At 41.5% G+C, this 26698-nt stretch overlaps 1 protein-coding gene across 21 annotated transcripts in view; it reads right to left on the bottom strand.

The window, feature by feature from the left end:
* Window positions 1–26698, bottom strand: part of baz2ba (bromodomain adjacent to zinc finger domain, 2Ba) — a 69268-nt gene that overhangs the window by 17071 nt on the left and 25499 nt on the right. For 12 of the 21 annotated variants that reach the window (XM_020637924.3, XM_020637914.3, XM_020637926.3 and 9 more), the window contains 11 exons: window positions 14099–14281; window positions 10070–10261; window positions 9819–9980; window positions 8981–9189; window positions 8678–8881; window positions 7013–7609; window positions 3669–4419; window positions 2846–3115; window positions 1708–1768; window positions 1440–1548; window positions 495–596 (listed from right to left, as the gene is read on the bottom strand). In XM_020637924.3, the coding sequence (XP_020493580.2) occupies window positions 495–596; window positions 1440–1548; window positions 1708–1768; window positions 2846–3115; window positions 3669–4419; window positions 7013–7609; window positions 8678–8881; window positions 8981–9189; window positions 9819–9980; window positions 10070–10261; window positions 14099–14279 (2838 nt within the window). In that variant the 5' untranslated portion in view covers window positions 14280–14281. The remainder of the gene's footprint in view (window positions 1–494; window positions 597–1439; window positions 1549–1707; window positions 1769–2845; window positions 3116–3668; window positions 4420–7012; window positions 7610–8677; window positions 8882–8980; window positions 9190–9818; window positions 9981–10069; window positions 10262–14098; window positions 14282–26698) is intronic. The other 9 variants (XM_020637923.3, XM_020637925.3, XM_020637932.3 and 6 more) reach the window with 2 other exon arrangements.

Raw genomic sequence — 26698 nt, 5'->3', positions numbered from 1 at the left:
GATCGCTGGCTTGCTAGACTAATCTGGATGTATTCATCAGGGGGATCAAGTCAGATGTGTTTTTAAAATTAGACAATACTACTTTTTTATTACTAACACAAAAAACATGGCTAACGAATGCTTTAAATACAAATAACTCATTAACATCAGTCATTCATTGTCTAGACTTGTTCTGGCCCTCACCTCTGTGAGTAAATATGCTTGAATATGTATCTTTCTACTTCTACATACATCTTTTTTCTATTTTCTCTATTTGTATCACAGTCACATTACATGGCATATATCACTGGTCACCTGTGGAAGTAATGTCTGATTATAACATTTATCCATGCACAGTGAGAGGTCTATGAACTAGGACTACAGAGGGTTTTGGCTGATTCCTATCCATGCCCTGACAGTGGCTGCTGCATGAAGCTTTGCCTGCCGCTAGATGAAAAGATGAACAGGGATCAGGGACAGAGAGAGAGAGAGAGAGAGAGATGAAAGGCAGTCACCTGGGGTCCTTCTCTGGCTTCATAGAAGTCACCAACCCTTATCTTTGCACTGAAGCTAAAATTATCACGCGTGATGCCACTTATTCCATTTCTGGATAGATACTACAGAAGAGAAAATAATAATGGCGTTGGTTTAGTCAGAAAAAAAAATCGAAATTTGAGACATTGAAAAGCAACTGGGAGGCTCTAGATTGGAGGGAGTTAGGTTACAGTGTGCTTCTGTGCAGTGCTACTAATCATTATAAAAGCCAGGGGACAAAAAAAAGAGCAAAAGCTCTCAGGAGAGAAAAATGGTTCTGACCTTGGATTGCACAATTCAGTCCCTTTCTTATTTATCTGTGGCCATGCTAGGCTTTTTACTGCCTGCTGAATGTCTAGCTGTGAGTGAATGAGTACACATTTTTCTCTTTGCACTACAACACTCAAGGCAGCTCGGAAGATTAGCATAGTTCAGCTTTTGGTGAAGCAAACAAGGAAGATTACAGAAATATATTGGAAAAAGGGGAGAGAGCTGTGCATCCCAAAACGAACCATTAATCATTTTTTAAAAAGGGGGAAGGGGTGGGGTGGGGGGGGTGGGGGGGTGGTGGTGGGGTGGAGGGGGAAGAGTGTTACAAGAAGTGAATCTAAGAATATCATCTCTAACTATTGGGGTCACAGGAAGCGGTTTGGGGGTGGGGATCAGGATCAGGGTTAAGTGCAGCGGGTGCAACAAAATAGATTTTTTTCCTGATACACAAGCATCTGTTTGAGAGTGATGTGGATGAGCAGTGTGGCAATAACTTCCAAAAATATCCACCAATAATAAATCGTCAAACCATTCGGCCCACAAGTATTCCCACTGTAATTCCTGTTACAAACTCAGCTGCTCATCTGCATGCCTCAAAACATCTGCTTCTGCATCATAGATGTAGACTAAAATGATGCATTGTGAGGAAGATGTACCTTCATCACATCTGGGTATTGCCTTAGTTTCTTGCCACAGGGAGCGTAGTAGGCCACCTCGCCTTGTGGTCGCCCCGCGACTGATTTGATTCTTGTTTCTCTCCGCCACCTGCATTTCAGAGAATGAAAAAATTGCCCACTTGTTCGGAAAAACAGTGTGGACTGTTCATTTTTTGACCATTTGTGGTTGTGGATCTTGAATGTTACAAAACACTCTGAAGAGAACTGCTTCATAACAGCTTTCTTTCTCTCAGCCTCTTGTACATACCCCAACTCCAGAGGTGTCATCAGCTCCTTCTCATCCATCACCCTCTTCCTCTTTCCTAAGCCTGTGAAGAGACAGAGTTCAACTATCAATTTTATCCACAACCTCTATGACTGGAAACACACATACCCACACACACAAACACATACACAATCACACACACAATCGCAGAAGAAGCCTTTAAATGTCTTGGCCTCCCCTGTAAACATTACAGCCTGACAGAAATTGTATTTGTGAAACCTACACCACCGATTTTATGGACACAGATTACCAATATGGCTTCATATTAGTGATTTTTTTTTATCTTAAGTAAAAATAATTGAATTCATACATGGACTATGATCTTGTAATTTTTTATGCACTGTTACATGCGACTGAGCTCAGGGTTTTGATAATTGTATTGGTAATATGTATATGTATACATACATGTATATGAGCATATGAGAATGCAATCATCTTCCCAAACAACTTGATGCATTCACATGAGGCACTGTCTTTTGGATTACATGTTCAGGAAAAATAGTTAACATGTTGGCACTTATCTGAAAATATATTTAAAAAATGATACCAACATGTCTGTGATAGGACTGTATCGGCCCGAAACTCTTGGTTTTCCTACATTAAGTAACCACAAGGTTAAAACTACTCACAATGCTTTGGGCTGCCATAACTAAATTCATGGAACTGAAGTACCAAACCATGATAAATATGAAAGAGTGCATTTAAATCACATGTTGTTTGTCCCAACAGTTTCCATTTAAAAGATGCATAAGAGGAAAGACGATTTTCAACACAAGGGGGAAGGACTGGAATGTCTGCTGGTACATTCCTGGCAAGCTACACATTTGTCCTATTTTCTCTGATCTGGGTAATCTCTCTGCATTGAAAGAAGGCGGAAATGAACCTTGTTGCTGTGCCAAAAAAGTTGTCAGGGCTCTTAGACATGTACCTACAAGACCTCAGAGCCATGACAACCAACTGCCTCCTTCCTGCCACCTTAAAATTAACAATCCCTCTTAACAGTCATCAGAGGAAGAGAGGGCATTAACAAAAACATAGTATTTTAATGCACAAGATATCACATCCTATATCTCTCCTGCTCATTTTTACAGTTGCCATGTACATATTTTCAATGCATTACCTAACGGAGAGGCTAGGCTGTAGGAGGATGAGCCTGGAGAACTGTGATAGGCCAAGGCACTGGAGCTGGTGACAATGGTGGGAGACTTGATGACCTGTAGGTTGAGGGGGGAGCAGCTGGTGGCGGTGTGATTGGTTGAGGTGTTCAGTAGTTCATGGCCTTTGGTTAGCCTGCGGGGAGTCATCTCCTTCTTAGATGATCCACATGGCAGCAGCTTTAACTCCTTCACTTTCTTTCCAGAGATGTCACTGTCTGAGTTGCTGTCGGACTCTAGAAAGAGCCAAGGACACAAATTGGTAAGGATTGGATAATTGGAAATGAAAAGGGCTTCCATTCATTACAACAAAGGCTGATTGAATTAATGACTTCTTAGTGTGTGACCACATTTCTACGGTTTAAAAAGGATTTTTATAATAACTGAGCTCTGCTTGATCCTTACGTTGATTTGAACTTAAATAATTCATCAATTAATTGACATCTCTAAAGAAATATACTCTTCAAACTCTTGTTGATGAATTTAGTTATATCTTATTATAGAAAAGGTAACTGTTCTGAAATCTCTGTTATAAGAATTTTCGGTGTGTTTTTACTTCACATTATAATAAATGTTATTAGATATGGACTGTAAAATCAACAGATAAGTTATTTAAAAGGGATGCTACTTTCCCTTTAACTGTTTTATTCGACTTTTTTAACTGAAAAATGACCTGACAATAATAAAAAGAGTGATAATTAATTAAAATATTTCTTCATTTCAGCCCTTTGAATAATTATGCTCAGCTTATTAAACTGAAAGTTACTTTTCTAGATAGAAGATACAAACCTGAAAGACTATCATCTGAGTCCTCTTCATCCTCCTCCTCCTCCTCCTCAAGGTCATCATCCTCATCCTCATCGTCGTCTGCCGAGTCATCAGATTCCTTATTAGCAGGGAGACCAGCTGTGGGGTTACACGTCCCGGGGATACCCATGCCAGGAATTCCAACACCAGGGATACTAACTCCAGGGATCCCGATCCCGGACTCTCCTCCGCGAAACAAATCTACAAGAGACTGAACCAGGTGGTTCTGAGAAAAGCCCTTCCAGGCGGCTAAAGGGTCTGCTTGTCCGAGTCCCTGTCCGAGCCCTGGTGTCTGTCCCTTTACCTTGGGGGTCTTGTTCTTTCTGGATCCATGGCCTGTTGCATGGGGTGAGGTAGTGGAGGGCTGTGACAGAGCCCCAGTGTGGGCGGCTGTTTGGGTCCTGTTCGCCCCTGTGCTCAGATTGACAGGCATCGACCCAGCATCGGAGTCACACTGAGGGGACTTGCCTTTAGAGGCCAAGTCTTTGCGAGGTTTGGTGATGAGGGCGAGAGGTGCGTCCTGAGTGGTGCTTTGGATGACTCCGTTGGGGTGATGGGGTTCAGGGAGCCCCAGCAGGGCACTCGAGAGGAAGAGGTTGGAGTGATTGTTCTGGGGAGGAGGAGTGGGATGCAATGGTGATGAAGACAGTGATGTCCTCTTAGGAGACTTGTTTGGCCCCTGCTGCTGCTTCTTTAGCTCAGCTGGGAACGTCTGCCCTTGGGACATGAGAGTCTGGGAATAGAGGAGGAGGAGAGAAGGAGAGGACAAGGAGAGGCAGGGAGTCAGGGGGAGGGTGGGAGAGTGAGAGGAACAAAGAAAGGTTGGAACAAAATAAGAAAAGAAATGGGACAAAGTGGAGTTGCTCTAGCTGTCAGTTCGCATAACTGTTGATTGTTTGAGCAGGTGACAAAACTACAATAGTGAACACTGGTACAGTTAACTGTGTCTAAGCCCTTTTCTGAGAAACAAAAAGGAACATAAATGCAAAAACCAAAGGCATTGTACTCGGCCAAGTTCACAAAAACAGACACTGAGGATCTCTCTAAAATTGTAATTACTCGTCTGCACAACTGAAAAGCTCCATCATCATTATCATCCTGCAGCTGGCCATGTTTGCCTTTTTTACACTGATGACAAGTTTGGCTCAATCTGTGTTTAAGCAAAGGCAGGTTAGACTTCAACGTTTGCACTTTCAACTAGATGTGATATGAAGTGAAACAAATCAATTTCACAGACCATGAAATACAGTAACCATGCTGAAACCACGGGGGGAATTTAGCTCGTTGTAAACTTCTCTATACTGGTAAAACAGGAAAGGGGAAATGATTTTCACAGAGCAAGCAGATCTCAAAAGGTTTATCTTATTGATTATTGTGCTATCATTTATATTTCATCTGAGGGGAAGGGAATATGTGCTGTAAAGCCAAAGAAAGAGGTAATTCTTATTCAATTTCATCCGAACCGATTGAGAAACATAAATAATTCACTGGCATGTTCGTAATGAAACTAAAAGCATCACAAACACCAGACTGGATGTAGCAACAGAGCTACTGTAACTACTGTAAAAGAGTCAAAACTTTTAGTACTTAAAGCACATAGAAAACCACGAGACATAAACTTATTTTGCATGCAGAGGTTCCAATGTTAAACTTCAGCTTAGACAGTGTGATAGGCATTTCAGTTCACAGGAGCAAAAGAGAACTATCTAAAGCAAATAAAACTGGCTCATAGCTTAAATTGTCATATACAACATCATCATATAAAAAAGTACAGGAAACAATCTTTAAAAACCTTGATATATGTAGTGGCTATAGTATATGTATGTCTTTGATATATGTAGAGGTTATGTGTAATTGTAAGGAACTAAGCACCTACTGGAAGTCTTGAGAAAATCAGTTACCAATGATTGCCCAGTCTTTGTTTTGACATTTCTATTCTTCATTAAACTTGAGCAATTAAAAGTGTTGGGATGTTAAACTTAAAGCATTATGTTTTATTAAATATTTCATGTATTTGGTAAAAAAGCCTAGATGCAGTTTTTAATGTAAATTCTGGTGCTTCATTTCACTTTGCCTCATTTTGACAAATTTCCTCGCAGCCCTGATCCACATTCCCATTAGAGGCACATTTTAATGCAACACCATCAAGCGTAGACGTTTGAAGAAATGTCTCTGTCCTGTCCTGTCTCTTCATTAGGGCAGCGTGCACTGATATTTTAAATGTCATTTTTGATCAGTTCTCTTGTGTACATTTTCGCCATCTGCAAGTCACAACAATTCAAATTTCTTTCCTTACCACATCAAGGTAGATTTCTTTGTTGTTGAACTGATAACAATGCCTTTCTGTGTGTTGAATGAACCAAATGTCCCTTTGAAATTTATAAAAAGGGCTTTTTACATTACTGTTCATCAAGTACAGACGTTAAGCCAAAAACAAATAATAACTTACAGTACTTTGATAGAGTAATAAAAAAAAGTGATATTACTTATTCCATTATTAACAGGTTTACTTGTAATATGTGATCTATAATATTCCAAATTAACCTTCTCAACACAGCAATTACTTTTCTTTTCAAATATGTCCAAGAGCAACATAAATCAATAACAAATGATTCCCTGCTTTAAACTTCTAGCTCTTCCATAATTCACACAGGAACTTAAAAAACTGTTACACCAAATGGATAACTAGAGAAATCCCTTGGTAATGACTTATTAAAATAACTAAATATCCTCGATGTCTGTTAGTTTTTTTTGTGTCCAATCCCAGTGCCCTACCAGTTTACTCAAGCAAGTACATCCTCCTTAATGAAAAACACAAAACAAAGAATCTCTCAGATGTCCAACTTCAGAGTGATAACAGTTTGCTTACAGCCATGATATCATTTTAAAGAGGCTCTGTGGAACATGTTTTTTTTCTACGATACAACATCCAAGCCCTCTTGTGAACGAGGAACTGCTTCAGTCAAAGCTCTAATTTCATTTTTAAATCAAGAGTGCATTTTCAGCCTAACAGTTCTGTAGCTGTCTGTGAGCTGCTTGGCATGCTCTTGAATAAAGGTGCTAAATGGCCACCAGACTCAAAAAGGACTGGATATGGTGCTGTAATGATGAAGCAAAGAGAGAAGAGTAACTGCAAATTTAACTGCACACTCAGCTCTTGCTGAAAAATACATTACTGTCAATTTGTTGGGAACAACTTTGAACTGTTAAGCTGACTGCGCAGTTCTAGGTATCGTGTCCATCTCTCAGCAAACATGCAAAACACTGTGTGCCACGTGTATGTGATAAAAGAGTAGTTCAATTGAGTTATTATAAGGTAAACTTACCTGTTTGAGCCTGAACTCACTGATCTGTGCGAGTGAAGCCTCCAGCAGTTTCTTTTTGTTGGATTTGGCAGATCCAGAACCAGCACGCTGAGACTGCTTCAGCGAGGACTTCCGGGAGCTGGTCACAGATGAGGTCAAACCAAAAGATTTTGGGGAGCTAGATGGCGGGAGAGTTGAGCGGGGTGGAGAGGGGACGGAGAGAGGCTTAGGGGAGGAGCACAGGGAGAGGGGCAGGTCCTGGGGGGAGGAGGAGGGCAGCAGTTTCGGAGGTTTTGGAGAGGAGTTGCTTGATCCCTTTGGGGATGTAGTGAGCGCTATGGGGGAGGAAGATGGCGAGGACTCCCTGCGGGGTTGAGTGAGGAGCGCCAGGGGCTTTGAGTTGGCAGCCAGGCCGGTGGACTGAATGACGCTAAAGTGATGCTGTGGCGCATCTGTCCGAGTCCTGGAGCTGTGAAGGGCCAGTGGCGAGGTTTGGGACAAGGCAGGAGGAGAGGCAGAGGGCACAAGGGTAGGGGGATTTGAGGGGACCTTCTTATCCTGGAGCTCCCCAGAGAGCAGCCTGTCCATCTTTGCAGATCCAGTGCTGGATATCAACCCCTGAGGAGGAAAAGAATAATAAATAAAGAACTTTTAGAACAAAGATCATCAATCTAAATTAATTACTATTTAAGGCACCGGTCAATAAGGGCAATCCAGTGAATAGATCTTAAAGAGGTCTAACTATTCACTCCTTCACTAATACTACTCATTGTATGGGGTTTTCATTTAAAGGACTATGTGAGCTGCAGAAACACTGCAGATTGAAACAGAACAGTGCTCCTCTTTTACTCAATTTGCAGTTGTTGACCATTTTTTGACATCAGTTCTGACCGAATCAGTACATTTATCTTAAAAGTGTTATACAATGGCAATAAATTACCTTTTTGTTTGAGATATTATTTTTCAAATAATTCACAATAATTGATTTACTTAGCTCAACAGGCTACAAATCTCCATCTTCCGTGGTACAAAATATTCCACAGTCAGCTCTCCATCATATACCGGTGACTTATCTTGTGGAATTAAAAATGCTCACCTAATCAATCCCTCTGTATTATTGTCATAGAAAACAAGACTTAGTAATTCCCTGCTGTCAAATAATATTATATGGAAAAATAGACCACTTCACAAATCAATTTGTCATATCATGGGTACGGCTACATCTCTGGATTCTTTTATTTACTAGAACTAAAAACTATCTGCCCTTTTAAAAGTGTTTTAAATATTTGATATTGAGGTTATTTAAGGTTTGTTTTAAAGCTTTGGATAAACTCATTAATGTCTTTTGGCTGTGGTTTTCAAACAGCCAATTACAGGTACCAAATGAAATAACGTAATTAAACACTAATGGCATGATTTCTCTGTGCTGTCAATTACATCATCATTTATTTTTCTTTAAATCAGCCCAATGCATGGTGTGTTTAGTGCCGGGTAAATAACTATAAGCTGTACATTTCTTTTCAAGATGCATTGTGGGTATTAGAGTATACTATCAGTATATAATAGTTCTAATAAATCATTCAGAATGAACTAAAAGGGCAAACTTACTGTATGCTGGTTCTTAAGTAGTGAGTGGTTTTGGAAACATAATGTGTTTTTGGTATCACAGAATATCTGTTTCTTTACCTTAGGTTTTTTCCTTGTCCGCTTTTCGGAGTCTGATGATTTGTCCTCATCTTCATCATCATCGTCATCGTCGTCATCATCATCATCATCCTCTGCCAGGTCTTCAAGATCGCTGCTGAGAGACCCGTCACTTGTGCTGTCTGAGGATGTGCCTGATTCACTGTTGCTCCCCCCCAAAGTGTCTGCTGGCTTCTTTCTTGGTTTCTGAGTTGAGAAGAGAAAATAAACGTTAGCTATCCTGTGTGATGTGAGATATGTCTATTTCACAAATCACTTCTTTTCAAACTGAGGAGTGAAATAAACCTCAGTGTTGACCTTCTCTTTAGTTTTCTGGACCGGCTTCTCCACCAACTCTGCTGGATTGTTCTGGGGGCTGCTACGGTGACTGTTAGAAGGGTCTGAATTTTTGGTTGGCTTGGTTGATGCCTGAACAGGAGCTGGACTTGTGGAAAAGCTGCCAGATTGTGTGGTGGAAGGACAAACCCCGCTGCCATTCACTGCCCCGTTCACGCCTAAGAAACACAAAACAGATCCCCCATATCAGTAATCAGCTCCATTTTCTCTGAAAACTTTGCAACACAGGATAATACAATATCTGGAAAGAACTGCAGAATGAAATAAGGCTAATAAAAATATTGATTTATACATGTATCTCATCAAACATGCTGGCAGCGTGAGGCACAAGCCCAACATGAGTGGTTTAGATAATAAAAGATAAATTAAAAGATACTGTGAAATTAAAAGAGTGCAAGAAACCGAGATTATGAGAGGGAATGGAAGGGAAAGAGGGGGGAGAGAGAGAGGTTGACAGAATCACTAAGGGAGGACTGAAAGTCATTAAATCTGTTGTGAAAAGGAGAAATCTCATCACAGGACAAAGTGGATCCAGGCTGTAGGAGAAGAAGACACACAGATAGAAATAGCTGGAGAGGAGAGATGGAGATTGAGATGATGTTTTATTCAGTGCAGTCACATCTGAGAAAAGGGATCAATTAATTCACAAACACATATACTCACATGAAAAGAAAAAAAGAAAATGTACCAAAATCACCTGCTTCACTTGTGCTATAATTCCATCATAATAATCACTTTTTCAGTGAATGTGAGGATCAATAAATTTATCTTCTGGGACGTGCTGTACCTTTCTGTGGAGCATGGCTATTCTTGCCGGGCATCCTGATCTGAACAGGACTGGCGCTGTGGTTGGGCTGAATGTGAGGGGTGAAGAACGGAGGGAAGCCGATAAAAGAGGGTAGAAAGGCAGCAGCTCCCCGTCCATGGGCTTCAGCAGCTCGCCACCACTCTGTTGGAGAGCAGAGAAGAGAAGAGGATTAGAAATGCATTCACATTAAGCCAATTTACTGCCAGAAATTCAAATGTCCCCCTTCTTACCAGAGAGGGCTCCTAGCTGGGGGTGGGCAGCCAGAGCAGCTGACATGCCCAGAGAACCCAGGCCTCCAAACTCAGGCCTGCCTGTTCCAGTAGTGTAGATGGCTCCGAAGGCTGGGTGGTTGACCAGAGGGAAGGCACTTGACAATGTGGAGCCAATAAAAGGCTGTTCTCCTGCTGCTCCAAACAGACGACCTGGGAGAGATCCAAACCAAGGAGGATATTTTCAATTCAAAGGTGTTCAAACGAAATCCATACGGGTTAATGATATAATGCAACAAGTGAAGCAATTGTTATCAACTTTTGTAGTCTGTTGTTTTACAAAATACAGTCAAAATGTCTTGTAAAAGGAGACTTTATCGCGTTTTAAAGATTGTTGACATTTAAGCAATCGGTGTGGTTGCCAATTCTAAGAAATACAGAAAACATTGAAGTGTTCCTTTGACAGAAAAAAGGACTCCTGAACACAGAAAATGAGTGCAATGTTAAAATCAAATCCTTTTCCTTAATTTTTCATATTTATTGGAAGTGTGTTATTTCCAGCTACTGTTTTAGTTCAGATACCAATGTAACCATCATAAACAGGATTAAACGATGATTTCCATACACAAGGCAAATCATGTTTTGAACTCCAGTGTCTAAAAATACTGGGAACATTTGAATATTTGTCAATATTACAATCATTTCTTACATTAAATAAACAGCCAGAATGACAGTTGTTTACTGCACCTTTAGCACCACTCATTGCCCCACTGCTATTTTTCTATATGTTTATTTGTGTAGACTGAGAACATTGTTCTCAAATTACCTCACTGAGCTCTGTCATGTGAGGAGCGACAGGGTGTAAAAACTAGATTGAAACAGCTTTTGAAGGTGATGCCTCTTATCCATCTGAATGTAGCAGAGTTAAATACAGCATGAACAACATCTATTTGTGTAAGAATTAACCTCAGATTTAGCTTTTACTCGGCACCTAATTTTAAAAGACAGCCATGCTGTTTGTGAATGTGACTGACTGGCTATTCCTTCAGCATGAGGCTTGTGTCTACACAACATTAAACATTCACATTTAAATCTCAGAGCATTTTGTTGTAATCCAATCTCAGCATACAACTATTTGTGTACTGATTTTTCTTCAGTTTCAGAATATGCTGTGCAGTGACAAAGACTGGATATTCTCAGAGAAAAAAAAGAAGTGTGTATATAAGGCGTGAAAAGCTAACCTCCTTCTATCCTTTCGGCATTCAATTTCAGCACAGAAGAATACTTCATCAACATCATCATCGTCTAGCGTTTTCCTGAGCACAATCATTTCTGGCAGGGGCGACTGCCACGTATTACCTCCTCCCAGAGTCAGATGCAATTTGGTGTGAGCATATTTCATGCAAATTCAATTTCTATTTCAGAAAGCGCAAGCCTGCCTGACGCCTCTGCGTAAGCCAGGTAATACACATGCAAAAAAGTGATGACTGAAGAAAAGGAAAGTGTTGTACACAGTGCAGATGAAAATGTCAAACTACTATATACACTTGCACACACCACAGAAATGTAAAACAGAGTGACACTGGAGGCAGTGTTTTCTGAACTAATGCAGTCTGGGATCTAATTATCCAGAGGGAGACACAGAGGGGCCAGTTCTGTGTGCGCTATACCAAAACACAGACGGAAGACTTTAAATGAACATGTTGCTACGGATGCATCTCACAGACTGTTTTTAAGTGAGAATCAAACTGTTTGTGGTTATGTGGTGAGAAACAAAGCTTTACCAGAGTGCCAGCAGTGTGAGAGTATAGCCCTTTGTATTGGCTTCAAGGCCTCTCTCTGCCATAAGACAGCAAAAAATCTTCCTTTTGAATGTCATTAGAATATGCTGAATATGTAGTGCCTGCCTTGCCAGCGTCAGCTAGCGGATACGAAGATAAACGACTGTAATGCAACCCCCAGAAAGGCCAGCCACAGCATTCACTTATGCCTGGGGTGCCCACCTCTCCCCCGCACACCCCTTTTCCCTTTCTAGGCATCTGCAAATGCCTCTTCAATATTAATGCCGGCTTCCAGAAGGCGAATAATTAAATCTCAAAATTTGAAGCGAGACAGAAGCAGAGGAAAGACATACCTAGGATTACCTACTCTCTCTCCCTTACTCTGTCTCTCTCACTCTCTCCCTCGCCCTCTTTCTCATTCTGTTTCAATCCTTCCTCCACTCTGACAAACTGCACCGCCTGCTTTTTTCATGTTTGGATGCTGCCGAAGGGGGATTAATTTGTTGTTTGTTGCAGTCAATCAAATTTCCACAGACAGATTTAAGTTAATTGCATCCGTGAGTTGATCCCCAAGAAGGGAGCGCTACAAGCGCCGATCAGCTTTTATTCTCCAAGTGATATCCTCATCAATGACACGTGCGCACACACGCACCCTCAAGAACCCACACACACCCCACCCACCCACCCACAGGAAAAATATAAACATACTCTTTTTTATGTTCTTCAGAGTTTTTGAGTGTTATTGGCACATCGGTAAAGGACCTTGAATCAAGGCCTGCAGAGCCTATGAAGCCACTTTATCTCTGCTATACAAAATTACTGACGTACCTGCTTACAAAATACCCTTGACATATTCTTAATGTTCTGGTTGAGGATGTTTTTCCTTTAATTATGATACTTCGATTTAGGAACGCGAAGGAGCTTCTTTGGCCTATTTTTATGGCCGTACATATGTTTAAATTACAGATCACAAAGTGGCACTGTATGAAATTTAAAAAAGAATTTGCTTGCTTGATTCCCACATAGCACAGCAGAAGTTCAGAGCTATAACAGCCTGCCTCTCAGCATTTCATTTGACGCTCAGTCCAAAATCGCTTATCTAGAAAATCTGAGCACACGTAATGGCACAGAGGGATAAGGGATGTATAATGCATAAGGAGGAGATGCTCCTAATGGCTTCTTCTTTGGGGCAACACAGAGAAGATAGAGGACAAAACAAGGGGCTTTATTCTGAGTTTTCCTCTTCCAGTAACTGTGAGAAAACACAAACAATCATAAAGAAAGCTGGATATGCAATCTCGCTTTAAGTGTGTGTGTGCGTGTGCGTGTGTGTGTGTGTGTGTGTGTGTGTGTGTGTGTGTGTGTGTGTGGAGTACGCCTCAGCAACAACAACAAAAAAAAAAGCAGCAAGACATTAAGAAATGAGAAGAAGGAGAGCATGAGCAAATGATTCACTTGCTTTCACGAGGGATATTTCGAGAAAAAAAAATAGAGATACAAACAGATGTGCACACACTCAGCAAACATACACACTCCTCTTTGCTTAATGGCTTTGACCAATGCATAGAAAGGAGGCTGGATGCTGGACAGGGCTGACTAGACACTGAGTGGCTGACAAATGTTAAATCATGCAGGCAGAGGCTCTCTCTCTCTCTCTCTCTCTCCCCCTCACACACACACACACACACACACACACACACACACACACACACACACACACACACACACACACACACACACACACACACACACACACACACACACACACACACACACACACACACACACACACACACACACACACACACACACACACACACACACACACACACACGCATGCAGGGTGTCGTGCTGAGACTGACTCTGAGGCAGCTGGAGCCAGAGAGCTGAAGGTTGTCAGGAGACATGGCGAAGCATGTGTGTGTTTCTCACACAAAAGAGCCCCCTAATTGTTTGGGATTCATTAATGCAGCAGCTTTTCAATTGCAACCCAAGCTGTCAGGGAAAAAAAATCTTTGTAGCTGGGAGAGAGGTGTATTCACATAGGCTGCAAAATAACTGTATAATTAATACTGGAGGAAACTCATTTTTTATGGTGAAGAAATGAGGAGGATTCTGAATGCTATCAAGACTTGAAGGAAGACACATTTGGCGTGTTTTAAGGCGACATGGAAAGTGTTTTTCAGTGTGAGCTGGCATTTTTGTCTTCTGCACACACGGCCTTCTTGAGATACAGAAGATCGACAGAGGAAGGAAAAGTGTTGCTTACCAGAGGTGCTGAGGGTGGATCCCAGTGCCGAGGGGCTCGGGGCCAGGCTGCTCTTAGAGTGGGGAGCCGGGGATGATGAAGATGACGAAGAGGAGGAGGAGGAGGAAGAGGCCGCAGGGGAGGAGGTGCGAGCAGCAGACAGGGTGGGCGCAGGGGAGGCCAGCCGCTCTCCAGACTCCATATCTGTCAAACACAATCCAATCAGCAGGGTTACAATAGCAAAGCACACCCACCCGTACACTCGCAAACACACACACTTTAACACACACACACACACACACAAATGCATAGTGGCACACCTACACAGCATGTTCTAGCAAGCGCACACACGCACACACATCTCCTGACACTTTTCCTTTCACATCTCACTTCCCCTGAACAATATTTCTATTTAGCCATGCTCACTGGCTCCAAGCCTCTATTGATTCTATACAGGGTAGGAAAGAGGACAACGTCTTTAAGGACTCTGATACCGCAAAAAAAAAGCAGGTTTTAGATTTTGATGCAAGAAAATACAAGAGATGAAAATGTGTTTTTGCGACATGACAGTCACTTTTACAAGAAACTAACTCTGCAGAGAGTAAAACGGGGGTTTTAGGAATGACAGAGGTCAGCGAGAAACTCAGAAAAGAAGAGACAAATAACACATTTTCACATTTCTTTGTCATTCCCCTAGATAAAAAACAAACTCTCACACACATATGAACACCTGAGTCTGACAGCCAGGATCCCTTTCCATCCTCTTGACAAAAAAAAGGGTGAACATTTAAGAGCTCTTTGAGGCCTGTAAAGACAACAACACTCCGAGTCCTTTCAGGTGCAACTACAACAGGAAAATGAAGAGGCTTTTAGATGATGGGTGCATTACCTAACACTGTAGGTTACCATTATCAGTCCCAAAGACTCATCATCATGTGAGCCATTATCAACAAACCAACGGCTAAAGACCTTCACAAGAAAAGTTTGGCTATATTGAAGCTAAATATATTTTTCATAATTCCCACTTTGCTTCCAAAAGACAAAACAATGAGACTGTGCCCACACCGCTGCCAACTTGTGCAGCTAAATAAATACTCGAGTTTACACACACACACACATCAACACACTTTCACGATTCAACCCCCCCCCCCCCCCCCCCGCACACACACAAAATCACCTCCCGTCTATCACTTCAACCTGACTCTTTTTCTCTCTTCTCCTTTTCCGTATCCCTCTGCCTGACACTAATCCAGGGCTGAAAATCCCCTTCAAAAGCACAGTTTGCAGATTGTGTTTTACAGGCAGGCTTTGTTATTGTGTCATTACACATAAACAGTCTCCATCTCTCTTTCCTTCTCTCTCCTGCCATCCTTCCGCCACCCCCCCCCCCCCTCCCTCTCTCCTCTGCAGTGGGAGCAGAGCCACTGATTAAATCTCTGAGACAAAAGCTGCTATCCTCTGAATATCAAGTATCAGCCTTTTGCCAGGAGCAACACTGACAAGAGAGAGAGAGAGAGAGGGAGAGCGGGAGAGGGAGAGCGAGAGGCGAGGATGACAAGAAAACCTGCTGCAGTCCACGGGGAGGAGGCTGGTGTGCCATCGGACTTGGGCAGCCGTGACTGCCATTGCTGCAGTGAAAAAGATGGTGGTTGTGTAATAATGAGCAAGGTCAAAGGTCCTTCTGAGGGCCTCTCATGCAGGGTGACAGGACTGGGGTTAAAGAGACAAATTATCAAACAAATTGGCAAAAATGTATGCAACATATTAGTAACAAGAATGATTTTCTGGCAAAGTGATGAAGTGTTTAGCTGTAATCTTAACCAGAAAAATCTGTCACTTCTCTTCCAAATGTTGTTGCATGAATGGCTGTCACACTGTCTGCACCCTTGCTTCCTCTGTCACCCTTTAAATGTCAGGTTAGAGGGAAAAGAACACATGAAAAAAGATTCTTTGGAAGATGAAAAAAAGTGTGATTTTTTTTTTTTTTTTTTTCATGCTTGCTCTGACACAAAATGTAAAGTATCATTAGTGGGGTGATGAAAACCGAGAGAAGCTGTGTCCCTTCATAATTATCATAATGCACAGGAAAACAAAAGGCTCATGTCTCAGAGGACGAGCAAGCTTATGTGGTGTCAGCTGGTAAGTGAAGCGGATCATTCCCTACCTTTTCTGAGTGGGGGGGGGGGGGGGGGGAACAAGGAGAGAAAAAGAGAAAGACCGAGGAGGAAAAGGATAAGCAAGACAATGCACTCTGATTTTGTTGTGAGGGGAAAAGACAGAAGAAAGAGTGCAGAAGATGAAGGACAGGCTGTAAACCATTCCTGTCATTTCTCAATATCTGCACTTAATGTCTCGCCTTGTCAAAACGTGATGATGTGAACAGAATTGATTTCCCCCCCTAACAAACAACAAAAAAGCAATCCCTTCTTTTGCAGAGGTGTAAAGCAGAGCTACCCTCCCCCTCATCTCCTCCTCATCTCACGCAATCTCTCAAAGGGCCTCGTTCTGGGATGAGAGATGGAGAGAGAAAGGACAGAGGGCGGTAAAAAAAAAAACGACAGCGTGGCAAGTCCATCCTCCTTCGACAACTACAAACTGATCACTTAGAGCAATTAAATCTAATAACAATAAAAAGATTGAGCTCAGCAATGTACCACCAAATGCACAGCCACAACAATGATTGCAACAATAATGGAGCGCCAAGGTATTTAAGGATCCAATCCTGACTTAATTATGAGAAATTAAAATGGATTTAGCATCAGAATTAGCTTGATTTTATAGGTAATTAACGGCATACCACAGTGGCGGTATAAGGCGAGCTTTATAATCTCTGTGAACGGCTAAATCAATTTGACTCAAACAACAGCAACCAATCAACGCGGAGCTGTGCAACCAGAAACAGCAGGTCTCGCAGATGCAAGGAGAGGGAGAATTTATGCTAATGGCTGAACTATGATTTATAAGATGTGTTCCAGCGCTGGATTCAGAGTCACGTCCACAAATACACCACAGCACCCAGCTGTCAACGCATGCAGCTAATAGCGGCTGGATGCAACGGCCCTTCAGGAGATAGTGTAGCTATAAACAGCTCTGCGTTTTTTTTTTTTTTACGAGTGTGGCCTTCATATAGGAGCCTTCACATGTCAGCATCGTCTGAAAGGAGGGCAGAATAGAATAAAGGAGAAACACAGAGCCTGCATTTGTTGGTGGTGTGATGGCCTGTGCAGCTTGGTATGCGGCCTGACATCATGCGTGTGTGTTTTGTGGTGTTGTATGCCTGTGTTGCGTGCATGTAATGGTGTAGGGTTCACATGCAGCGGTTTTACGCAAGACTGCCAATGCATATGCTTTTAGAACTGTGAGCATGAGTGTGTGTGTCACAGCTTCAAACTATTCAACCCCCTGTGTGTCTCACTCTTGCCCCTTTCCTCCTTGCCCCTTTCAACGTACACACACACACACACACAAAAAATACACACACGTACACACAGTAACAGATGGCTGATACTAACTGAGATAATCCGCCAACAGAGTCATCAGCATGGATCAGTGGTAATCAGAGTGTGGACACAATGTCTCTTCTCCAGCCGTAATGGAAGGAGCGCCTGGCGCAAGAGAAGGGGAATGCATTATTCCCCACGACGCCCTGACCCCATTCAAAGACACACCGTGGCTCCCAGCACTCTTTCTTTTTTTCTCCTCCTACCACAGCCTACAAAGACTGTATCATCACTGCTCCTGCAACATTCACTCTTCTCCTCTGGATCTCTCGCTCCCTCCTTTTGTTGTGATCTGCAACTGTGTCAAACACTGACCTCTATTTAGCTAGCTGTGTCCTGCTCTCCAAGCAGCTAACAAGACAAATGTCAACATAGCAAGTGTGTCACAATGAAGGTTGCAAGAAAAGACGGGAAGGGAATGAGTAATCAACCATGAGGTCTTCTTGTTTAATCGTTGTATGGGAGTTTGAACTTTTTCATGTTTTTTTTTAGTAGAGCTAAAAACAAATATATAGACTGCTTCTCTATTACCATTTCCAGTTAATCATGGCATTCTTTTGGAAAACTAATAACACAGCTCCTCCGCTTACAAGGTGATAAACTGTCAGTTTTCATGAATCACTCATTACTGAAAGGCACTTTACTCACACACACAGACACACACAGACACACACACACACACACACACACCCCCACAGAGACACACAGTCACACACACAGTCATACACACACTGTGAGAGAGGTACTTTCTGTTGTGTTTGTGAAAGTGAGCTTATTGACACTGACTCTGAATCAGCAGAAACATCTTTTATTTCTGACCTTGTCTCGAAAAAAAAATTTCAGGCTCACTTCTCATCTCTTGGTGGGTTTGTATGTGTTCGTGTCGGTGTGTGTCCTTACAGGCACGACATGTGGATATGTACATGGATGTTTGTGCTTTGCATGCTTGTTGGCAATGCGCACTAACAGAGCAAGATCATCTTGCTTATAGCTGAGCTCACGCACAAGCTTGCTTGACCCTTTTTCTCCTCCCATCATCCCTCCCCTCTCTGCACGCACACACCGGCAGCCAGGAAATGACATAAGCAGGCGCCTTGGCAAAAATTAAGTGACAACCTTTGTCCAGAGTCAAACATCAACTCAAAGAACATTTAAAGGGACAGTACGTACTGTCATATCACTACCACTGCCGGCTGCGGAAACTGAAAGGTCATAACAGGAATAGACTTGTGCTTGAGCTGTTGATTCATTATTTGTCGATTCAATGTTCAATTTATGCTCATGTCCATCACAGTTTGTTCGAGCCCAATGTGATGCCATTCATTTTTTCTTATATTTAACTTAAGGTTTCAAACCCCATGATATTTGGTCTAATTTTCAAACAAGTCAAAGAAAAACAGAAAATACTAACAGCTGAGAAGCTGGTGCCAGAGAATCTTTGGTATTTTAACTTGAAAATGTTTTTATTAATCAGCTTATCTTGCCAGCTCTGTTTGGCTGGTGGTGTAATGGCGCATGCTGCTTGTGTTTCATCACTGTAGCACTTCATGAAACGTTTGGAAAGGTCTTCATGAAGAAACTTTTCAACAATCAATGACATAAAAATGTATACTGAATTGCTGAATCAAGATATTAAAAAGTATATTTGCAGTTTTTCATTGGTGCTTTGCCAGCTGAATTGGATTGAGCCGAGGCCTGAAAGGAGTACAAAGAGACAGCATGCCCCAGTGTGGCCTGTCTAGGTGACAACAACCAGGGTGACTCAGACCCCTCCCTCGGCTCTGCTCCTGCCCAGTGACAGATGGCAGAGCAGGGCATGTAGGGGATGGGCACCATCTCTCACCCCGCCTCAGCAAGCCTTGGCAGTGGTGCTGGCCACAGGTCTTATTACAGCCACACCACTGCCTGCCTGCCTGTCTGTTACCATGTAACACTGGAGCTTACCACACGAGAGCTGCTTACTGCCTGCAAGGGCAAAAAGGTAATGACATGGTCCCATGCATTGCAAATAGTAGAGCGTGGCGTTACCATTCAGGGGTTTCCAGCGTCAGTATTCACTGCATGGGCCGTAAAAAAAAACAACACATGCAAATCCATGTCCCTGTAAGCTGCTTTAGATAAAATATAAAAACCAAATGCCATGCCACACGCATTCTGTGTATTTTTGAAATGACAAGAAATCAGCCCTTGCCAAATGGCTTTATTTGCCTTTTCGAGCATACTGTAGATGCCAAAGGCTGGAATCAACACCCCTACTCACCATCCGTCTCTGCTGGCTTCCCAGTGACAATAATGTGATTTTGGGACATGGTGATGACTCGGTGGGGAGGGATAGGATAGGCTTGTCACTTGTGTTTGATGTCAAACCTATGTGTGACAGAATAGTGTTACTCAGCTCAACCAGACATCGCACTACTCCCATTTCCTGTCCACAAATAGAAGAGAATGAGCCGTTAGTGAGTGTGTCTGCGCGCATGTGTTTGAGGAAGTCTGCATTTGTATGTGTAGTTCTGTGCACGCGAGCGAACCCATTTGCATCATTCTAAGTATCATAAAGTAAGCTCAATAAGAAAATTCCCATCTCTTACACTCATTCGCATCTGCATCCAGCCAAAGCTAATTATTCTCCCCATGGTAACCTAGCAGGGTCTCCATATAAAAAAAAAACAGAAGTGTGCATCAGGCAATCATCCCTGATGAATCTGCCCTTCTCCCTCTGCTAGCCACTCACACTCATCTGCCAGTCTCACTGCTCATTACAGTTTTTCTACGGACTGAACTGGATCTGCTCACCAGCGGCTGCATGTGTCTACAAGAGTCCATAATGACTTTGGAGCAGTTGGGAAGCATGGAATAACACCATCTCCATGCCTCTGAAAATAACACATTAGTTCATACACGCACACAACATGCATTGGAGGCAAGCTGGGTGGTAAACCAAAGCCTTTTAAGGTTAATTAGATTACATACTCCAGTATTTTACATTTGCCGTAGTCCAATTTTTCACAACAGTGTTTCAATGTGTGTAAGTCAATACAAAGAGCCAAACTGATGATTTGCAAAAAATTACCCTATTACCCTGAGGCCTTGAACATTGAGCTTAGATTTAGGTGCACAACTTCACAAAATACATCCGACTTATTAAATACAGCAACTTAAATTCTCCAGTATTTAACAAGACTTTTGCTGACGTTTGCAAGATGTTGCAGGAATTAAATCAACTGAGAATGCATTTTTAATTATGTCTCATTACTCTCATTACTGACACTGCTTATGTTAGTAGTACTACTGTGAAAGATATACTTACTCTAATATTTAGTGATTTTACACTTTGGTACTGGAGAAAAGAAATGTACTGAAGTGTGAATAAAGAACAGGTGAGCCTCACTAAACCAATCTTTTTTTTTATCATATCTCAACAGACACCTGTACTTCACTTTTGCACTATAAATTGCATTATTTGAGCTATAGTCATGTTTGAAAGCATTCTTAAAGGTACACAACATTATGGATATTTGGACTTAGGATCATTGCTGTGTGTGGGATTTCTTGTTTAAATCTTAATAAGATATCCTGTATTCTGCAAACACCACATGTTCACAGACAAAAAAACTACGCAGGAAATACAAAAATACTTGAAACTGGAAAACAGGAAATAGCATCAGTTATCAGGGAATATTAAGGAAAGAAGGAGAGAGGGAGGAAGGGAGGGTGGAAGGGAGGGGTTAGAGAATGAGCACAGTACTCCAGATATGCATAATGCAAATAACATGCATGTCAAATGGCAAAACAAACTGACAGTGACAGAACAATGGAATAGCCAGAGAGCGGCAAGCCCTGCTTGAGCAATCATTGGTTGCTCTGTCTGTCCATACCCACGGATAGAAACTATTAAAAATCAGTTCTGTTCAACTGAAACTTTACCTGCAGAGGAAAACAGATATCACTCTGCAGATATGGCAGAATTCAGACAAAGTGGTGTTGTGGCAGACTTAACTTATTCAAGATCACGTGATGTCACAGAAGCCTGCATGGAGTCCCTGTGACATGTGATGTCGACACAATAGGTCGCAGGTAACTTTTCTGGCTCCTGTCCGTATCACTAAGTTTCAGTGGCCATCTCTTTCTTTAATGGCCAAACTGTCAAGAATAAACCAATCAGAGAGCTGTTTGTAGATTGAATCTCTGCAATGTAACATGTTTTGTGATAATTTAGTTAAATCAATTCATTAATTCAACATCTTTTTAACTTAATAATGGCCGTGCACCTTCCAAAGTCAATGCAGTTGAACAAAAAACACTTACATACTCTTTTCAGGTACAACGACCAAAACAACAGCTAATATTCTCTTTTCAAACCCAATTACTCTATGTTTTTTTTTTTTTTTAGAAAATTAGTTATTTCATTATTTAATTTTTCTTACAGGCTAAAAAAAAAGTTTAAAAAAAATGTCATCTTTGTTTTATATGACATCTGTTACATATCTTTGGAAATGTAAACAGCCTCTTCTGCACCTCTCTACCTTTACACCTCGTCCTGCCCAATCTCTTCCCTCTCACTCTGCTTTTGACCCATTGTAGTCTATAATGCTTTTGTTAAAATCAACATTAATAACCTCTGCACAATATAATGGCTTCGTTTAGGGACCCTGGCTTTCTGCTCAATACAAACAGACATAATGCTAAATGACAAATGAAGGTAAGCACTGCGCTGAACATCAGGCGGCAAACAAAAAACTTGTCAGGTGTTTATAGTACTACACAGTCTGAAATCTAATGACAGTCTTAAAAGCTATTGAATAGTTTTCAGCACAACAATCTGGCAGCATAAGCTCTGATGAGGGAAAATCCAGCAGCATTAAACTCAATATGTCAATCACTCGTATATCTATGTTCAAACGGCAGCTTCACTTAACGTTAAACATGTGAAAATGACTGGCTGAGAGAGAGAATAGTGTTGTATTGACAGAGAGGGAGGCGAAGCAGCGGGCAGTCAGCCACTCTGTTCTGCTCCACTGCAACATGGGAGGGAGGCCAGCATGGACACACACACACACACACACACACACACACACACACACACACACACACACACACACACAGATGTAAAAACACACATACAGGCATGTACACAAAGGCAAGCACACACTTGCACACGCATTGATACTCTACCGTCTCCCCCCCCTCTCCCTCACACTCATACACACACACACACACACACACACACACACACACACACACGCGCGCACAGTGCAGCAGGTGAGGTGCAAGCACATCACAGCGCTGCCATTTTTCAGTGTCTTGCTCAGGGAGAAGCGCTCTGACATTTTATGAAGCACTCTGCAGAAATCAGCAGCTTGTAATGGCGGCTGGACTGTCACTCCTTTCCATTCTTCACACTCCCTCTATCTGCCTTCCTCACACACTGCTTTTAAGATAGTATCTGCCTTGATTAGCATAATCTAATAAATTTTACAAAATTGGCTTTTAATTACAAAGAACAATTACTTCCTCTTATTATCTGTTGAAGCTTTAAATGTCTTTGGGATAATAATAAAAACTGAGGTATGAAGTAAAACCAGTGAAAGGTTACAAACTGCTTCTTATTTCATATTTGTCTGGAAGAATGTGTCCTTTTGACATTATGAACAAGCAGTCTGGTAAATGCCCCTACTCTTGTATTTAAGATGGAAATATTGCATTGAGCCCCTTTTAGACCCTTTTCGTCTCACATGGTGATATTACTATATGTGCTTACTGGAAAGACCTAATGATTAGAAACCCAGCTGTTAAATTTGTCCACCGCATTAAAAAAAACCAGATCTATAACCATGATTAACTCTCAGGCATGTTGTTGTGCCTGACAAGCTCTCTGTTGAGCAATGATTAACAGCTAGTGACTCTACAAACCGCTGCTAGCACATTAACACAATGTTTAGATTAGCCCAGCCCTCATTGAGGCCATTACTGCTGTTGCTAACCTAACAGTCGCACTCAGAAGCGGGGGCAGCCGGCAGCTTGTTGTCAGACAATTTACAACGTTGACAAAGCTTGGCAACCGTGTTCTAAAGTTTTCCCCCAAAGATTCACTCAGGGCCAGCGCATTTTAGAGTATCTCAGAATAGTATGCCCACAGGAAGAAATGTGATTCAACTTGAAATATGTGGGAAGTGTCAAGGCCAAATCTCTGAGTGTAGGCTACGCTATAAACCTTAAACTAAGCCGATTTCATTAATGTGACATTAGCATTTGTAATGAGAAAAGGGGGAAAAAACCCTTGGGACATCTTTGTACTGTTAGAAAAACAGACACACACACACATGCATGCCCACGCACACACAGACAACAACAACAACACACACACACACACACACACACACACACACAAGCATATACACACATAAGCCGCAATATCAGACATTTATTTACATCAATGTTACACAAGAAAGTCAAAATGAAGCCAAAGCATGGGGAGGATGAAAAAGTAGTATTTGCGTAGGTTTATAATGAAGCATCTGAGCTTAGTGTCTGTAAAGCAAAAACTATGACAGTTCGTAAGTCTGTTGAACCTTTGCTGATGAACTGAAGTGATAATTCCAGAGAAATAAAGCCCAACATTCACACCCACTCCCAAACTCCAGACAGAAAAGAAAAAGAGGGAGACAGAGTCGAGAGCAAATCTTCCTCTGTCTCATTTTTTTAAGCTTGCCATTACATGTCTGCGGTACTCCCAAACTCTGCGCTCATGTGGTGTGTGACAGCACTCCTTGTTTCTTCCTCGACAAAACCACCACACACATTAAGCTGACTCCTTCTGTCCTTTTTGGACTCCACACAGCACTCCTGGCAAGCATCTACATGTTGATTTGTTGGGTGAGTGACTAGAAGGTCCATATTGAGCAGCACATGACCAAAGTGGCTTCAGGGCGAGAGCAATGATCTCGCGTGATTCATTTAACTGTTGTCAGCGTGAGTCAATGAACAACAACAGATAACAATTAATACTGGCATTTACTTAATTTGTTTAGGATGACACAGATCCACAATTAATGCTTAATTTCTGGCGTCTTATGTACAATTCTATGTGTAAAGTTATTATTAATGATGACAGATCATGTCATTTCTTTTAAAATGGCAGTGTGTGTGTTTAGTCCAGGAAGAATTGTTGGCTATGAGTTTATCTATCTTTTTCTAGAAGATGCTTTACTAGATTTTAACACAGTTTATGTTTAATAAAGTAGTGCTGGGGGAAAAAAAACACAATGTGTGACAGGAGTCTTAACTATGATGGCAACAAAATAAAAAGAAGAAAGAAAAAAGGTGCTAAGTTTAGCAACCAGCTATCAGGTGAGCGATGTAATTGAAGAGAGGTAATGATAACAACATAATCAGTGATTACAGCTATTTAAACAATGATCAGCAGCGTTCTGTATATAATTAACCAGCTCATTTATAAAAGATCCAAGTCTGCAAGTGTCCCAATAAGGGATGGGTTTGTCGATTCCCTTTATGATTCCAGCACTACTTATCGATTCTTGGTTGCTATTCCGATCGCTTCTGGCTCATTTAGGCTCTCAATAGTGAACAGTCAACTGTCAACTTATTTTCCCCTATATTTATAAAAACACATTCCTTTCTTAACAATAATTGAAAAACATGAAATGTATTAGAATATTTTGTTGTTTTGTCATAATATCAATGACTATAGTTATTCTGTTAGCTAGTTAGTTTCTGATGTATGATGACACACAAATATCGAACAAGGCTTAAATCTATGGATAGAACTATGAATAAATAGATACCAATTAAAGCATTTGGCATACCTGCACTGCTGTGGATGGGAGACCACAACACATATGATACAGTGCATTTGCTCAAATTCTCCCTGTGTTGACTGAATACTTCTTAGTTTTGGATGTGCTTCCTTCCCTGCAATTTTGCTGTATCATCATCTTTGTAGTGTAGCCAAGCCAAACTTAAGATTGCTTGCTGCGGTCCGCAGGGTACAACTTTTATGGACAGCAAAATTGTCATCGAAGTGTAATGAAAGATTCATGTTGCTGTGAGAACCGGAAACAGAAGCGCAACAGAAATGCACTTGCCTTAACACACAGAATTCAGAATTGAAAACCGGTTCCGAGTTGGTTTTCGTTGTTTGTGACATGAAAGCATGTAATGTTGTTTGAAGTGTGCTTTGTGTGATTTATAAGACTATCAAACGTAGAAAGTAGACTCATCTTAGAGGCGTTGACTTGTATCAGCGTTCTGCTTTCAGAGTAAAAACCAGCTCAATGTGGATACTTGGTATGTGTCTTGGACCACACAGGCATCAGGACACCCCTAATGAAGCGCATTTTTGACCAATAACTCTGTGGTGTGTTTTGTGGAAGATTAGAGTTTTTTGTTTTAATGACATTGGAGGAAATTTGTTGCAATCGTTGTGTACCTTGCCAAAACACTCACAGCTGGCAAGCATGTCACAACAGCAAAGAGCCAATTTAGCATGTTTCCAAATGTTTACATGATAAAATTGGAACCAAATGTCAATTCAGCTTAGTTCAGGGCTTATAGGCCGTTTTTAATCAGTCTCAGCTCCAATGGAAAAGTGGAAAGACACATGCATTGAATTGTTGATATGTTGTGCCACAGCCACACACACACTAAGAGACAACAGACAACAGACACATGAGCACACACACACTAATGGAGAGGAAGGGTGGGGAAATTAAATCAGAAAGAGAAATTTCAAGTGAGCCAAATCCAAATGCTTCTGTTGCACTGTGATGTTAAGCAAACCATGTAGTTTGAAAGCCAGAAATCTTTGTCCATGAACCGTACAAATGTACTAAGAAAACCCTTTGAAACCCCACTACTTTTAGTTTGGCTTAAAATGAGACTTAGACAACAATACAGTTACCTGAGATTAAGACAAGAGCTGTAAAACACTCTGGTCATCACAGTTTGCCTCGAGGTATGGCTAACGTTACTTTCACACGGTTTGTTCTTTGCTTCTTTCTTTCTTTCTCTTTCTCTTGTTGTGAAATCTGATTCCACGCTGGTCTGGAGAAAAGGCTTTCCAAAAGATTCATTGAATATATTTGCAAAGAAAAACTGTGACTGT

Source organism: Labrus bergylta, chromosome 3, assembly GCF_963930695.1.
Source record: "Labrus bergylta chromosome 3, fLabBer1.1, whole genome shotgun sequence".
Lineage (NCBI taxonomy): Eukaryota > Metazoa > Chordata > Actinopteri > Labriformes > Labridae > Labrus > Labrus bergylta.
The sequence above is the reverse complement of the archived record's forward strand: the minus strand, read 5'-3'. Positions and strand labels throughout refer to the sequence as shown.